Below are 15,226 nucleotides of genomic sequence, written 5' to 3' on the forward strand. Positions count from 1 at the left end.
AGAGACATTATGATATGAAGGACATTAACAGGTGTGTTGTAAACAAGACACGAGAAGTCATTCTTCCGCTTTACTCTGCGCTGGTTAGGCCTCAACTGGAGTATTGTGTCCAGTTCTGGGCACTGCATTTCAAGAAAGATGTGGAGAAATTGGAGAGGGTCCAGAGAAGAGCAACAAGAATGATTAAAGGTCTTGAGAACATGACCTATGAAGGAAGGCTGAAGGAATTGGGTTTGTTTAGTTTGGAAAAGAGAAGACTGAGAGGGGACATGATAGCAGTTTTCAGGTATCTAAAAGGGTGTCATCAGGAGGAGGAGAAAACTTGTTCACCTTAGCCTCCAGTGATAGAACAAGAAGCAATGGGCTTAAACTGCAGCAAGGGAGATTTAGGTTGGACATTAGGAAAAAGTTCCTAACTGTCAGGGTAGTTAAACACTGGAATAGATTGCCTAGGGAAGTTGTGGAATCTCCATCTCTGGAGATATTTAAGAGTAGGTTAGATAAATGTCTATTAGGGATGGTCTAGACAGTATTTGGTCCTGCCATGAGGGCAGGGGACTGGACTCGATGACCTCTCGAGGTCCCTTCCAGTCCTAGAGTCTATGAGTCTATGAAGCAGGAAAAGAATAGTTCTTCTCTATCTGACTCTGGTGTATTTGTACTGTGTGAACGTTGTGTTCACCTCTGCACAATATGTTAGAAAGGAGTTCAGAGAAAAGCGGCAAAAATGATCATTGGGCTGGAGGCACTGACTTATCGGGGGGAAAAAAAGATACGTATAGTTTAGATAAAATACTACTAAAATGGAATTGGGGGGCTACAGCAGGGAGGAGTGCACATAACCTCTATATTTAAAGAGTATGAACATCAAGTTTGGAGAGGAATTATTTAGAGCTTTGCAAAGGAAATTAACTCCTATAACTATAGGAGTAACGGGATAGAGAAAAGGCTGAACATCAGGAAAAATTTCCATAGTAAGACCTCTTAGGCTGTGAATCGGTCTCTCAAGGAAAGAGGTGGAAGCCCTGTTGCTTGAGACTTTTTAAACTAGACTGGACAAATTGCTAGAAAATAATATGTAAGGAACAATCCTCCTGTCCTGGTAGAGATGGAATGGATCTTTAGCTTCTACGACAGTCTGGACCATGAACTTTTGCTGAGATTACAGTTATTTACAAAAACTCTAACAATCTCTTATCCATTTAGGGTGATTGGACTCTTTACTCATGGCTTCCTTGCTGGCTATGCTGTGTGGAACATTATTGTAATATACATTCTAGCAGGAAACCAGCTGTCCACTCTCTCAAACCTGCTAGAGCAGTACAAGGCCTTAGCATATCCTGCCCAGAGTTTCCTTTACTTGTTGTTGGCTATCAGCACAGTTTCAGCCTTTGACAGGTAAAATGTTAATTTGTATAATTTACATAATTTGTATGCCATACATCCCATTCTAAAGTCATCTAGTCATAAAATTTCTTTCTGTGGCACTTCTCTCACCTGTGATAGAATGTACTATAGATAGTTCCTACCTTGACAAAAGAAGATTTATCCTCCTATGTATATGCCATTATTTTTACATTAAGGGAATGTAGTGGGTGCATATACATACATTTTGCAAAAATAACAGAATGGTAAAGTACCAAAGGAGACAGTTATGTACTGTTCCCATGTACTGTGTTAAATGAGCCTTTCTTCGCTGAGTGGATCTGTATGCTCCCACTTGTGGTACTTTGCGATAGATCCTTCCTCTTGCTGTGTAAGCTAGAGCGCTTTTGTGCCTCCCACCTCTCCTGTCAGGGTCACTGGTGTTCTGAGGCCAAGGCTATATAGGAGAGGAGCATCTTCACCACCTCAGTTGCTTCCAACCATATGCCTGGTCAGATGTGAAGTACTCCAGTCTCTTCTTGTTTCTTAGGAATAGTTAGTATTAGCTAATTATGCAGAGGTTGTGTTTTTCCTGATCCTGGGTTATGAAGGAAATGAAGAAACAGAGGAAGCCAGGACTCAAGAATTGCACTTCCTGCGTGGCTGTCTTCCCACTATCCAATGACCATGTGCAGTGCCTTAAGTGCCTGGGAGAAGGACGGTCTCTTAGAGTGTTTGATTTGCCAAACCTTTATTCCCAGAGACCGTAAAGATAGGGAGACTTGCAAGAGCTCCTCTTTCTAAAGGAAGCTCTCAAGGCTAGAACCTTTGGACCCCCTCAGGCATTGGATCCCTAGCTCTAAGAGGCCAGTCTCTGCCCCTGTGACCTGAATGGCTTCAAGAAGCTGCAACCTCTGTCAGGAGTTGATTTGGTTCCTGCAGATTCCCTCCATTAAGCCCCTGAGGCTACAGGTGTCCAAAGGAACTGCCATGTGGTTGGATCTGACTGCCCCTGTTCTGGAAGAGATGTTGAGTGAGAGTTTGGCCACTGGTTGTGTACCTCATTCGTCCCAGGTACCTAGCCCTGTTGGAACTCTTATAGAACAGAGTCGGTTCTGACTTCCACTTCTGGATCCAGGAAGATGGAACTGATTGATGTATCAGAATCTGGGCCATCAGCACCTTTAGTTCAGTCTGTCACAGTGCTGAAGAAAAAGAGGCTCAGAGACTAAATGGTCACTGTTAGCAATGATGGTTCCTGGGCATCAGAACTGTCAGATCCATCCAGTTCTGACAGGGCCTCTACAGTTCCAAAGTGGAGATCTGTTCCAGATCTGCCGTCAGTAACAAGGAAGTTGGATTTATTTATAATGTTGGATCTGAGGTTGTTTACATTGTCAGATCCATTGTCAGTTCCTGGCTCCGTTCCGGCTATATCCTCAGTTCTGGAGAGCTTTGTCACTATAGCAGCTCAAGTTCATCTTCCAGCTCCAGTTCACGTCTTAGTTTTGAGTGTGAAACACAAGTCATCCAAAAAGAGGCATGTTATCCTGGTGCCAAGATCTTCTCTCTTGTCTCCTGTTAGAAAGAAGTGGTCAGAAAGTGCTGCTGGTCTTTTCCTGGAACACCTTATGCTTCTTCCTCCTGGGACCCCATACAGGGTCTCCACAAAGAGCTGGATCTCCATATTTCTGTCTGGATCTGCTGTTATCCCTGGTGCATTCTGTCTCGGATCCAGACCTGGATCCTTTCCAGGAGGAAGATAGAGGAAAAGTGCCGAGACTTGTGGCTCTCCTTGTACCACCCTCTGGATCACTTCCTGCAGGCAGAAAAACTAAAGGACATGAGATCAGCTGCCTGCTCTTTGAGTATGATTTCCTCTACTCCTTCTTCTTTCCGGTACCAGAGACAGCTCTACCATGGTTTTACTTTTTGTCAGGTCAGAGACATGAAAAATATCAAGAACCTGCAGTATTCCAAAGCCAGCATAAGAGGCCTTTTTCAGCCTAAGGTCTAAATCTGAACAATCCACTTCCTCATCAGCACCTTCATCGTGAAACAACAAGCTTTAATTTTGACAAGATGATTAAAATCAAGAACCAGCCAGTCAGGACCAGTCAGCCCCCTTCTTTGGAAAGAGGCTTAGCCCACTTTATTAACACATGAAGACAAATTATGTCGAACCAATGAGTTCTAGAAATTATAGAAAGGGGCTGTGTCATACAATTCAAAAGATTGATGATCATCCTCCCCCATTATTCCCTTACTCTTCAGGGACCCTTCTCACAAGGATATTCTTCTTAGAAAAATTACTTTGGATGGGAGCAGTTGTGGAGGTCCCCAAATACTGGAGCGGGGGGAGGGGGTGAGTCATGGTTTTTATTCCCTTTACTTTCTGGTGTGGAAGAAGGATGGGAGGGATTTCATCCAGTACGAGACTGGAGCAACTTGAACAAGCACATTTGGAAGTTCCAGTTCCCTATGTTGACATCTCTTCGCTTTCAGTCATGAATTGGTTCACAACTCTTGATTTAAATGACTCCTTTTTTCCCCTATAATGATTTGTCACTCATTGTAAGTACCCCTGTTTCATGGTGGCCAGATGCCATTTTTAGTACAAAGTGTTTTCATTTGGCTTCTCCACAGTGCCCAGAATTTTTACAAAATGCCTCCCTGTGGTAGAGGCTCATTTGAGGAATGAGGGTATTTTTGTTTACCCTAATTTGAATGATTGGCTGCTGAAGCTGCTATACACAAGGACCTGTTAAGCCATATTGTTTTTACAACTAATCTGTTTTCAGATGTTGGACTTCTTCTCAACCATCCGAAGACAATTCTCTGACCTACTCAAAGGATTCCCTTTATAGGCTGTATACCTGACTCTGTGTAAGGGAGAGCTTTTCTGCCAGATGAAAGATTTCAGTAGTGTGTCACTCAAAGAATAAAATTGTTTTTGGGTCTCCTGGGCCTTATGGCAGCCACTACTTTATGTTACTCATTTTGCTTATCTGAGAATGAGACCGATGCAGCATTCAATGTCTTGGGTCTACAGAAGAAGTTGTGACAGCCTCCATATGTTGATCTTTATACCTCAGAACATCATAGCCTCCCTGAAATGGTCGTCAGTGAGAACAATTTGTTCAGAAGTGTATAATTCAGTCTCCTAGATCCATCTCTGATAATCAAGTTGGATGCTTCAAGCAAGGTTTGGGGGGTTCATCTTAATCAGCTGACAGTTCAAGGTCATTCATCTTATCAGGAAACACCATGCACATCAGTGTGTTGGAATTGAGAACTATTTGTTTGGCCCTGAAGACTTCCTTTTTCACTATAAGGGAGGGTGGTGCAGGTGGTGACGGACAGTACGTCAGCAATGTAGAACATCAACAAGCATGGGTATTCATTCTACTCTTGTGTGCAGAGACTGTAAATCTGTAGTATTGGTGTCTCCTTCCCGATGTCTATCCTGTGGCCTTGCATCTGGCAAGGTAAAACAATGTAGTTGCAGATCGACTTAGCAGAGACAATGCACAGATGGTCCTTAAAGTATCAGTTGGCTCAGACCATATTCTTCAGCTGGGATCACCCATATGTGGACCTGTTTGCAATGAGGTCCAGCAAAAAGTGTTGCCTCTTCTATTCCAGAACAGGCAGAGACAGTCTAGCCCTTTCGGATGCTTTTCTTCTCCGCTGGGGAAAGACTCTCTAATGTGTGCCTTTTCCCACTCTCCATTGATCCAGAAGATAGGAAGAAAACTATATCAGAACTATATCTCGTTGCCCTGGGTTGGCTGTGTCAACAGCGATTTACCAATCTCCTGCAACTGTACAGCGGAGTCTTTATGTGTCTTCCTCTGTCTCCAGACCTGCTGTCTCAGCAGGAGGGAAAGATCTTTCGCCCAGACCTACAGTCTCTTCACCTGATGGCATGGGAGATTGGACATTGACTCTGTCTGCTCCTGAGCAGTCATTTTCTTTGCCTGTGCAGGACATACTAGTTAACTCTAGAAAACAGTCCACTAAAAGTTATTGGTTTAAATTGCACCAGATTTCAAGCATCGGTGAAGGGAAAACCTGATTCCCCTGTATCTGCTTCCATTTCTTGTGTTCTGGAATAATTAATATACTTGAAGCCTGAAATGTTATCTGACTCATTGTTAAAAGTTTATTTGGCAGCCATCTCAGCATATCATACTTGATGAAAGATCGCTGTTTGTTCCATCTTTAATAAACCTTTTGACTAAAGGTTTAGCAGATCTCTCTCTCGCGCGTGCGTGCACACGCACACACACACATCCCGTCCCATCCTGGGATCTCAATTTGGTATTGCCCATGCAGCATGGGCCATGCAGGTAAAATTGCCCTTTAAACCCTTTGCTGACTGTTCTCTGTATCGTTTGATCTATCAAAATGGCTTCCATCAGAGTGAGTGAATTGAATACCATTTGGCTGATCCAACTTTCACTTCTTTTCATAAACAAGGTAGTTCTCCAACCTGATCCCAGGCTTTTCCTTGAGGTAGTATCTGATTTTCACATCAAGCAGACAATTAATTTGCTGTTTTCCCCCGAGGCCTTGTTCTAATAAGGAGGATGCCAGAAGGACCCTTGCTTATTATATGGATAGAACTAAGAGGTTTTGTAAATTGTCAAGATTGTTTGTGTCTTATGCTAAAAATTGAAAGGTTTATATGGTTTCTTTCCAGACTGTATCTTGATGGATTAACAATTTATTGCTGAATGTTACACACTAGCAAAAGTTCCTGTACCTGCTTTGATTCTATCACTGTGGCTTCTTCCTTCGCTTGTCTTAGGCAGGTGCCAGTTGCTGAAATTTGCAGAGCTGCAGCCTGGACTTTAAGTAAACATTATACCTTGGACCTGGCCTCTAGGGTAGGTACTGGATTTCATAAAGTGATGCTACAGTTTCTATTCAATTAGGACTATTCTGGCTCCAGGTCAGTTTTCAGCACTGCCTATCTCTCTGTCCCTTATTGTTCCCAACCCTTCGGTTTAATGTCAAAACCAAAACCTTTTCCCCTTTAAATACTTTTAAAAACGCCCAAACGCCCTTGCCTCCTAGATAGGGCTTTTACTGTAAAATCAACAGGCATTCTTTATCAAAAAAAATGGTTCCCCTCATTCCTCCCATTAAGCCCCATAAATAGCACACATACGTTTTATATAAATATTTACTCTAGCATTATGTTGCTTCACCCATCCCTCAAAAAGGTGTCTGGGTGTCCACAGCCCATGGAATCGCTTGCAAGTTTTACAGCTAATTTGTTTGCTGTTATGTATTGTAAGGGTATCCTAAATGCTACCCATGCCCTGGAACGCTTAAATATTTCCCATTAAAAGTGCCAGGACCTTATAATAGGTACACCCAAGCAGTGGGATGTGTCAGTAACATGGCACCACTGAGTCGCGGGTAATTTTATTTTTATTTTTTAGTCAGCCCCGAATATTAAAAAGTGGTTGCAGCAGTTCGAGGGCGCTAAAAAAAAATCCCTGAAAAAACTGGTAAGCGTGGCCACCCATGTGTATCACACAAAAAATAAATACAAAAAACCAAACAGGTAAAAATGCTAGCAGCCCTTATAAACGCTGGGAGTGAGAAACAAAAAAAAAAAAAGGCGAGAACCCCCCAAGTAGCAACTAAAAACGAATATGCAGAATAATGCAAAGAAGAACTTAAGGTTACTTCCTTATAACCAAGGTTCTTCAAGATCGCTCTGCATGTTCACACTTCCCACCAGATTTTCTCTCTCTGTCAGAGTCCTTGTTTGTTTGGTATCAGAGGGTAGCCGTGTTAGTCTGGATCTGTAAAAGCAGCAAAGAATCCTGTGGCACCTTATAGACTAACAGATTCTTTGCTGCTTGTTTGTTTGGTTTCTCTGGCTTTGTGGTGGAAGGAACTGAAGTGATGAGAGCACCTTACCCCTATACTTCAGAACGTCAGTGGCTGAGGCGGGGGGCGGGGTGTGAGAATGCTTCTTACACTGCTGGAAGAATGTTCTACCACAGGGCACCATGAGGTGGCACAGTACCCATAAGTGTGCGTACACAGAGCCATCTTGAAGAACTTTGATTACAAGTAAGTAACCTTAATTTCTTTATATATATATCTGTCCAGGATTGACTTGGCTAAAGCATCAGTAGCCATGCGAGGCTTCCTGACCCTGGATCCAACAGCCATAGCCTCTTTCTGTGAGTGTCATAAACATACAGCTAAGGGTAGCATAAAATCCTTCCTTTGACTGTAAAGGTTTAAGAAGCTCAGATAACCTGGTTGGCCCCTGACCAAAAGGACCAATAAGGGGAGAAGATACTTCAAATCTATGGGGGAAGGTTTTTGTTTTGTGTCCCTTTGTTCTCTCTCGGTCAGCGAGGAATCAGGGCAGGGAAAATACATCTCCCAAAGCTATACCTGAACTAAGCCTCTAAGATTACAAATTGTAAGTAATAGGAAGAAAATGCATTAGATTATCTTTTATTTTAGCTTGTGAATTGTCCCTGTGCTATGAGGGAGGTTTATTCCTGGGGTTTTTTTTGGTAACTTTAAAGTTTTACCTAGAGTGGGATCCTCTGTGTTTGGAATCTGATTACCCTGTAAAATTACCTTCCATCCTGATTTTACAGAGATGCTTCTTTTACTTTTTCTTTATAATAGGTTCTTAAAAGCAGAACTTTAATTGGTTTTTAGTGTCCTAAAAACCCAAGGACCGGTCTGTGCGTACTTTGTTAACCTATTTGGTTGGTATATTTTTCTCAAGCCTCCCCAGGAAAGGAGGTGAAGGGACTTAGGGGGATTTTGGCGGAACAGGAACTCCAAGTGGTCCTTTTCCTTAAATCTTTGTCTAACTCACCTGGTGGTGGCAGCAGTACTCATCCAAGGACAAGGAAGGATTTGTGCCTTGGGGAAGTTTTTAACCTAAGTTGGTAGAAATAAGCTTAGGTATTTCGTGCGGGTCGCCACATCTGTACCCCAGAGTTCAGTGTGAGGAGGGAATCCTGACAGTGAGTATACAGCAGACCATAACACTCAGTAGCAGAAAATTACAGCTTGTATGCATCTTGGCATACATTTTCAGTGCTGAGTTTAAACATGCAATCTCCACTACTGTTAATGGAAATTTCATCCCTAATTGTTCTCTACTTTAAAAAAAAATTACATCACTGTATTAAATATTATCACTTCAGTCTGTTAGATAAAAGTGGAGCGTCAAAGAGCTGAATGTTTCACTAACTAGTCTCATGTAAAAGTTTGGAATAAGTGATGGGATTTTTAGTGCTTCAGAATCCTTTTTCTCTTCCTTACCCCTTGTAATGCTATTTTCTCCCATTTTGAATGCAGCGCGTTCCAAGTAGAACAAGAGTAGTGACATACCCCTTTGACTTAGCCAGCAGATTGTTAGTGACCTTGGTCAGGATGGTAGAATGCAGGGGGCAGAAGTCAGATTTGAGGAGTTAAGGAGAGTGCTGGAGAAGAAGGCTGAACAATACATTCTGTGACTTTGGAGACAGTGGGGTGGAGGGAGAGAGAGAGCAAGATAAAAATCATTATTTTGTGACTAGATAGTGTTTTATGTAAAATTAGTGAAAGCTGCAAATTTCTTTCCATTTCTCCCAGTATACTTTGTTGCTCTCATCTTGTCTCTGAGCCAGCAGATGACAAGTGACAGAATCAACCTCTATACACCACCTTCGGAGAATGGGAGCCTCTGGTAGGAAATCTAGACAGCATTATTTTTTAACATTTTCTTGCCCCTTCTATGACACAGACCATGTAAGAATGTTTAATTAACAATGATTTAGTGATGTCATATAGTACACATCTAAAAGTGTTACAGAAGGTTCCCAATACTAAACCTGTCCTAATATTTTTGCATTAGAGACCTTAAACTGAGCCCTTGATGACTTTGAGGATTGAGGGTGTTTAGCAACTCACATGATCGGGGTCACTGTGTCTAATGGTTAAATGTATCCTTTATACACCTTGATTGGCTCAGTCCTGAGGCCCCTGTTTTGGAAGTAACTAAACTGAAATGGCACATCACAGAGGTGGCGCATTCTCTTTCCTTGTGCAGATCAATCTGTGGAGTGCCAGTGTCATTTTTGGAGGAGGTTATCTATTCTGTCCAACTAGGGTGACCAGATGTCCTGATTTTATAGGGACAGTCTCGATATTTGGGGCTTTTTTTAATATGGGCTCCTGTTACCCCCCACCCCGTCCCAATTTTTCACACTTGCTATCTGGTCACCCTGTGTCCAACAAATTAGGAAAAAGTGCCATAAAAAAGACATTGATCAAGAGGATATTGCAGAATTATCGGCCTCTGTGTAGAAAGACTATTGCTTCTTGGAAGGTGGGCCAGTAGTTGAGACAGTATGAAATCTGATGTTCTCAGTCTGCAGTCTTCATGGCTCTTGGAGACAGTCCAAGGTGTCATACTCCTTTCCTAGGCAGGGCAGCTGTCTAGAATACAGCCCTGAGGCAAGTTCAGACAAGTGTTCAACACAAAGTAAAAACAGAATTGGTAATCTGATATAGACATATCCCACTCTGTCACAATCATAATTAAAACTTTGTCTCCTCTGCAAATTTTGCTACCTCACTACTCTTTCCCCTTTCAAGATCATTAATAAATAAATTAAACAACACTGGGTCTAATATGGAACCTTGAGGCCCCCTGTTGTTAACCTTTTGCCAGGATGATAATTGACCATTTAATCCTACTCTTTGTTTTCTGTCTCCCAGCTGCAGAGAGGGGTTGGTGTTGAAATCTAACTTGAACACTCACTCCATGCTAGGTAGTGGGGCTTCTCAGTTGGGTCATAGCCTTTGGTATTCACTCTCCTCTGCAGCCCTTCAGACCCCAAAACCTTTAGAGCACCTGAGAAACATTTCTTGTTCAGTATTTTGATTTTGTTTTTGTATGGTGTTTTTAATTTCTCCAGTTAAAGCATCTAGCTGCCAGAGTGCTACATGGTAGAAGTTGTTATACACACCAGGATAAGCCTCACTATGTGCCCTCTAAAGGTATCTAATGCTTTTCTCAGGACTGCAGGTGCAGAGGAACAGATTCTTCAGCCATGGATTGTGATGAATCTGGTGGTAGCTCTTCTAGTTGGGCTATCCTGGCTCTTCTTATCTTACCGACCAGAGCTAGATCACAGTGAAGGTATGGAACATGAAGCTAGAAGAAATTTGGAGACTGTTCCTTTGGCTCTCCCAGGTCTACTTTGTTCTGTGTTTATAATCCTTTTTTTCTCTTCCTCTCTCTCTCTTCCTCTGAATACTCTTAACTTGCCAAAGAATTCATTTCTTGGAATGAAATTGTCCTTTCTTGGTCTCTTCTGATTTTTTTTTTTTTAAAGTTTGGGGAAATAATGTCATTTTTGAATGCTGTAGGATGGAATTTTTTCCCCTATGTGTTTTAAACAAATAAGGAAACCTAACCAGTAATTTGTCCTGACAAACCAAAATAGGATGAGTTTTGAGATATGGTACTGTTTGGAGGGAAGCATGACTTTGATTTAACAAAGTTCAAACTTTTTGAAAATTCTTTACTCTGCTTGTATATTAGAAAACTATATTACGTTTTAAAGTGCACATTTCACGAATGACATTTGCTGAATGTATGTACAATACAGCTTGGGCAACAAACTCTTTTCAACAGTCTAGAAAAGCAGGAGTAGTCTTTACCTAAACCTTCCTACACCCTCAATCTCCCCACTCCTCCCCTCCCCCCCATCCAGTGATACAGGCCCATTAATCTCCCTCACACAGCAATAGTGCATCATTTATTATGTGATGATTGAATTACTTATTCAGTTCAAATTTTTCAGGCTTTGTGTGTACTGGGACCTCCAGAGCTCAGGGGCAGTGCATAGTCCCCTTGTCTGTTTGGTGCAGAGCCTGGATGCTGCTCTGTTATCTTGGACCAGGGCTAGTGCCCTTTGGTGCCAGGATCAGGAACCAAAAGGTGGCTTAATGCCATCTTTACCACTCCTCCCAGACCTGTACCGAGCACAGCTCAGCCGGTCCAGTGAATCTGCAGTGAATATGTAGGTTGCATGGATTTCAATCACGTCAACTGATGTCGCACAAAAAATCCTCTTTGATAGTATTTTGTAGATTTATGGAGCTTTAAAATATTTCTTCAAGCTGTTTTACATTATTTGACAACTTTTTATATCTCAGTCCCCTGCTCCCTTTCCTGGTGTCATTCATACGTGCTGAGGGTGAGTTGAAATTAAAAAATCCAGCTGGATTTTAAAATCTTTGGATTACAAGCAATATACAATGGTATTATTGGAAAGCGCCTTAAAAGTGGGGAACCTGAGGCACAAAGAGGTGAAATTGACTTGCCCAAGGTGAGCCGATGGCGTGGTCTGGCCCAGGACTCCCTCGTGTTTCCAGGCTCTAACCACTGACTAGAGGACAGTGCTTTAAAAGTTTTGAGAGAGTGAGTCTGAAAATGTTTATCTCAGGACTATCTCAAACAGACCAAAGGAATCTCAGAACTATTCAAAAACAGTCTAACAATCATACTTCATTGAGTAAAAAAATTGCCATCTGAAACAGCATATTCTAAATTGAATTCTGCTTTTGATTCTAATGTAATTTTTAAAACTTTCTAATGTTGACTTGGCTGGTTAGTTAATTTTGCAATTTCTATTTTTGATAATGTCACTAGTCCAAATGGAGACTGCTGCTGTGTGTGGTTTGCTGGCATTGAGCATTCCTCGTCATACTAAGGCTTTTAGTACAGTGGCAGCTTGTTGCGGACAGGGGTATCTCTTGCCATTATCAAGGTGTTGGTCAGGGCCGTTCTTACCCATACATAAAGTACACAGCTGTGTAGGGCACCAGGAAATTTGGGGCATGACATTTCCTGGTGCCCTGCGCAGCTGTGTGCTGCTCCAGCCCCTGCTCCCTCTCTTCCCCAAAGCCTCTGCTCCGCCCCACCTCTTCCTGCCCCCACCCCTTCCCCGCCCAAGCCTCGCCTCTTCCTGCTCCATCCCAGCCCTGCCCCCACTCCCCTGAGGACTGCAGCAGGGCTGGGCCTGCACTATACAGCGGCAGGAAGTGCAGCAACCTGGCCCCAGCTGCACCACCGTTGAGAGCTAGGGGGTGGTTCCCCACATTCCCCAAACCATTCGCCCCCATCTCTCCGGAGGCCTGGGGCCAGCCCTCCCCCCCACCCCCCCGTGCCTGGTTGCATTGAGTCCCAGAATAGCTAGGGACAGCCCTGGTGTTGGTGGTATTATTTAGAAGACAACTCAAAGAGGAAGTTTGGAGAAAAGCAGGAGGAAATATTCAGCAATAGCGTATATGGTTTTCCACTAAAGCATTTAAAAAATACTGGGTTTTTTGTTTTTGTTTGTTTGTTTTTCTCTTCCAGAACTGATGTTTCATGCTGAAGTAGAAGAATTTCCTCAACTGGATAAAGGCCTCAATGTCCAGTCATAGTGCAGAAAATGCATCTTCAAATACTGTAGCTGAGACTGAGGACTTAGCACTTACATGTATTGTACTTGTATATAATGCTTTTCTACAAAACAAAATTTGTATTTTTGTATATTTTTATATGTACTTGTTTCTGATGGATCTTTTATTTTAATTATGCTATTTTAAAAAATTCCAAAGATTTTTGAAAATAGGAGTGTAAAACATTTTATATTTTTTTCTGATAAAGTGAGTCTTTTCTGGTAGATAAACTCAAAACTAGTTTGATAAACATCTCCACCTACATAGCATGGGAAGAAGACTGATGGGATACAAAAGATCAGATGGGCAAATGCTTTTGTGAGTAGCATTTTTTTTTTAATCCTCAACCAGTTGTATTTGAGTGTTGATGCTAATATCAACTCATCTGAGTAGGACGTATTATTTGGTAAAATATTTGTAAAGATCAAAACACAAGTCATCTTATGAAAAAAAATAGTAGAATAAAAGTTATTTTAACAGAATATAAGGTTAGAGAGAAAATTAACAGCCCTTTGGGGTGATCTGTTTTAGTTGTCCTAGAAAAATGTGTTGCTGGTGTAAGGAAATAGGCTGTCTAGGGATGTGTCTACAGTACAGAGTTAGGTTGACACCAGTGTCGCTGACAGTCATTAACTGCAATAACAGTATCAGTTGCACATGTTTACATAATGCTCCTGTGTCAACGGAGTGCATCAACAGTTGGTTCTCTAGCATTGATGGAGAGAGCAATGCACCATGGGTAGCTAGCCCACTGTGCAACTTGCCACCTTCTGCTGCTCGGAGTTGTGGGAATGGGGAATAGATCAGAGTACATCATCGTTGCGGGTGCACTGTCCCATGATGCAGTTTTTTCTGTCCCATCATTCCATGGGTGTCCGATTTATGTTTCACGCCACTTTTCAGCAGCTCCTGTAAACTATGCGCCCACCCTCTCCACCTGAAATCATGGATCCAGCATTGCTGTCTAGTCTTGTGATAAGTGTTATGAACTCAAGATGGCTGATTTTATGAGTATTTTATGAGCTGCAAATCTGAACAGGAATCCGTGGTGCCTGCCCCGCTGTGTGCCATGCAAAGAAACCATTCCAAATTACTTTTGACATTCATGGAGTGGCTGCACATGGTGGACCATTGCGCTTGGGAAACAAGCACCAAGTGGTGGGATCACATCGCTATGCAGGTATTGGATGATGACCAGTGGTTGCAAAGCTTTCGGATGCAGAAAACCACTTTCTTGGAACTGTGTGGAGCTCGCCCCTGACCTATGGCACAAGGACACCACAATGAGAGCTGCCCTTTTGGTGGAGAAGCATGTGGCGATTGCTGTGTGGAAGCTGGCAACTCCAGACTGCTACTGGTCAGTTGCAAATCAGTTTGGAGTTGGGAAGTCCACCACGTGGGTTGCATTTACCCAGATTTTGCAGGTCCATTAATCACATCCTGCTACCAAGGACTGTTACACTGGGAAATGTGTGAAATAGTGGATGGTTTTTTTGCAATGGGATTCCTTAACTGTGGCAGAGTGATTGATGGCATGCCTATCCCAATTTTGGCCCTGGGCGGTCTTGCAAGAGAATACATCAATAGAAAGGGGTACTTCTCTGCGGTATTGTAGGCACTTACCTGAATTACCGAGCTCGTTTCCTGCTATCGATGCGAGGTGGTCAGGAAAGGTGCATGATCCATGCACCTTCAAGGAGCCTGGCCTATACAGAAAGCTGCAAGCAGGGACTTTCTTTCGAGACCAGAAAATTCCAAAGGGGGATGTTGAAATCCCCGTAGAAAGCCTAGCCCTTATTCCCATGGCTCATGAAACCTTAGACAGGAAACCTGGATGGCAACAAGGAGCATTTAACAATAGGTTGAGCAGGTGCAGAATGACCATTGAATGTGCATTTGGCAGATTAAAAGGACAATGGTGCTGTCTTTATGGCAGGTTAGACCTCAATGAGGAGAATATTTCCATAGTCATAGCAGCATGTTGTGCTGTGCATAATATTTGTGAAGCTAAGAGGGAAACATTTCCCAGGGTTAGAGGGAGGTGGATCCCCTGGCAGCTGATTTTGAGCAGCCAGATACCACGGTTATTAGAGCGGCACAATGGGGGGCTATTTGAATCAGGGAGGATTTGAAGCAATATTTTTCTGTAGAGCCCCCACTGCATAGGGGAATGGGAAGCAGATGGAAACACTGCTAGTCTTGTACATTTCTATCCTTAACCCACTTCTAGCATATAATGAAATAAAGGACAGCTGTACCGGACAGAGCTGAGCAACATTAAATCAAAATGAGCACTGACCAGAGCTTCCCTCTCCTGCATCATGTGCACCAGAGCCAGAGTGCTAGAACTGGCTTGAACCCTTCA

At 42.6% G+C, this 15,226-nt stretch overlaps 1 protein-coding gene across 3 annotated transcripts in view; it reads left to right on the forward strand.

Moving 5' to 3' along the window:
• TMEM237 (transmembrane protein 237) overlaps positions 1-14,725 on the forward strand; it is a 30,887-nt gene extending 16,162 nt beyond the window's left edge. Inside the window, exons 10-14 of one of the 3 annotated variants that reach the window (XM_030580394.1) lie at positions 1,207-1,398; positions 7,501-7,574; positions 8,998-9,091; positions 10,428-10,549; positions 12,776-14,725. In XM_030580394.1, coding sequence (XP_030436254.1) covers positions 1,207-1,398; positions 7,501-7,574; positions 8,998-9,091; positions 10,428-10,549; positions 12,776-12,843 — 550 coding nt within the window. In that variant the 3' untranslated portion in view covers positions 12,844-14,725. Of the gene's footprint in view, positions 1-1,206; positions 1,399-6,178; positions 6,681-7,500; positions 7,575-8,997; positions 9,092-10,427; positions 10,550-12,775 lie in introns of those variants that run through there. The other 2 variants (XM_030580396.1, XM_030580395.1) reach the window with 2 other exon arrangements.
• The last annotated feature ends 501 nt before the right edge of the window (positions 14,726-15,226 follow it).

The sequence above is a fragment of the Gopherus evgoodei genome, chromosome 11 (assembly GCF_007399415.2).
Source record: "Gopherus evgoodei ecotype Sinaloan lineage chromosome 11, rGopEvg1_v1.p, whole genome shotgun sequence".
NCBI classification, from domain to species: Eukaryota; Metazoa; Chordata; order Testudines; family Testudinidae; genus Gopherus; species Gopherus evgoodei.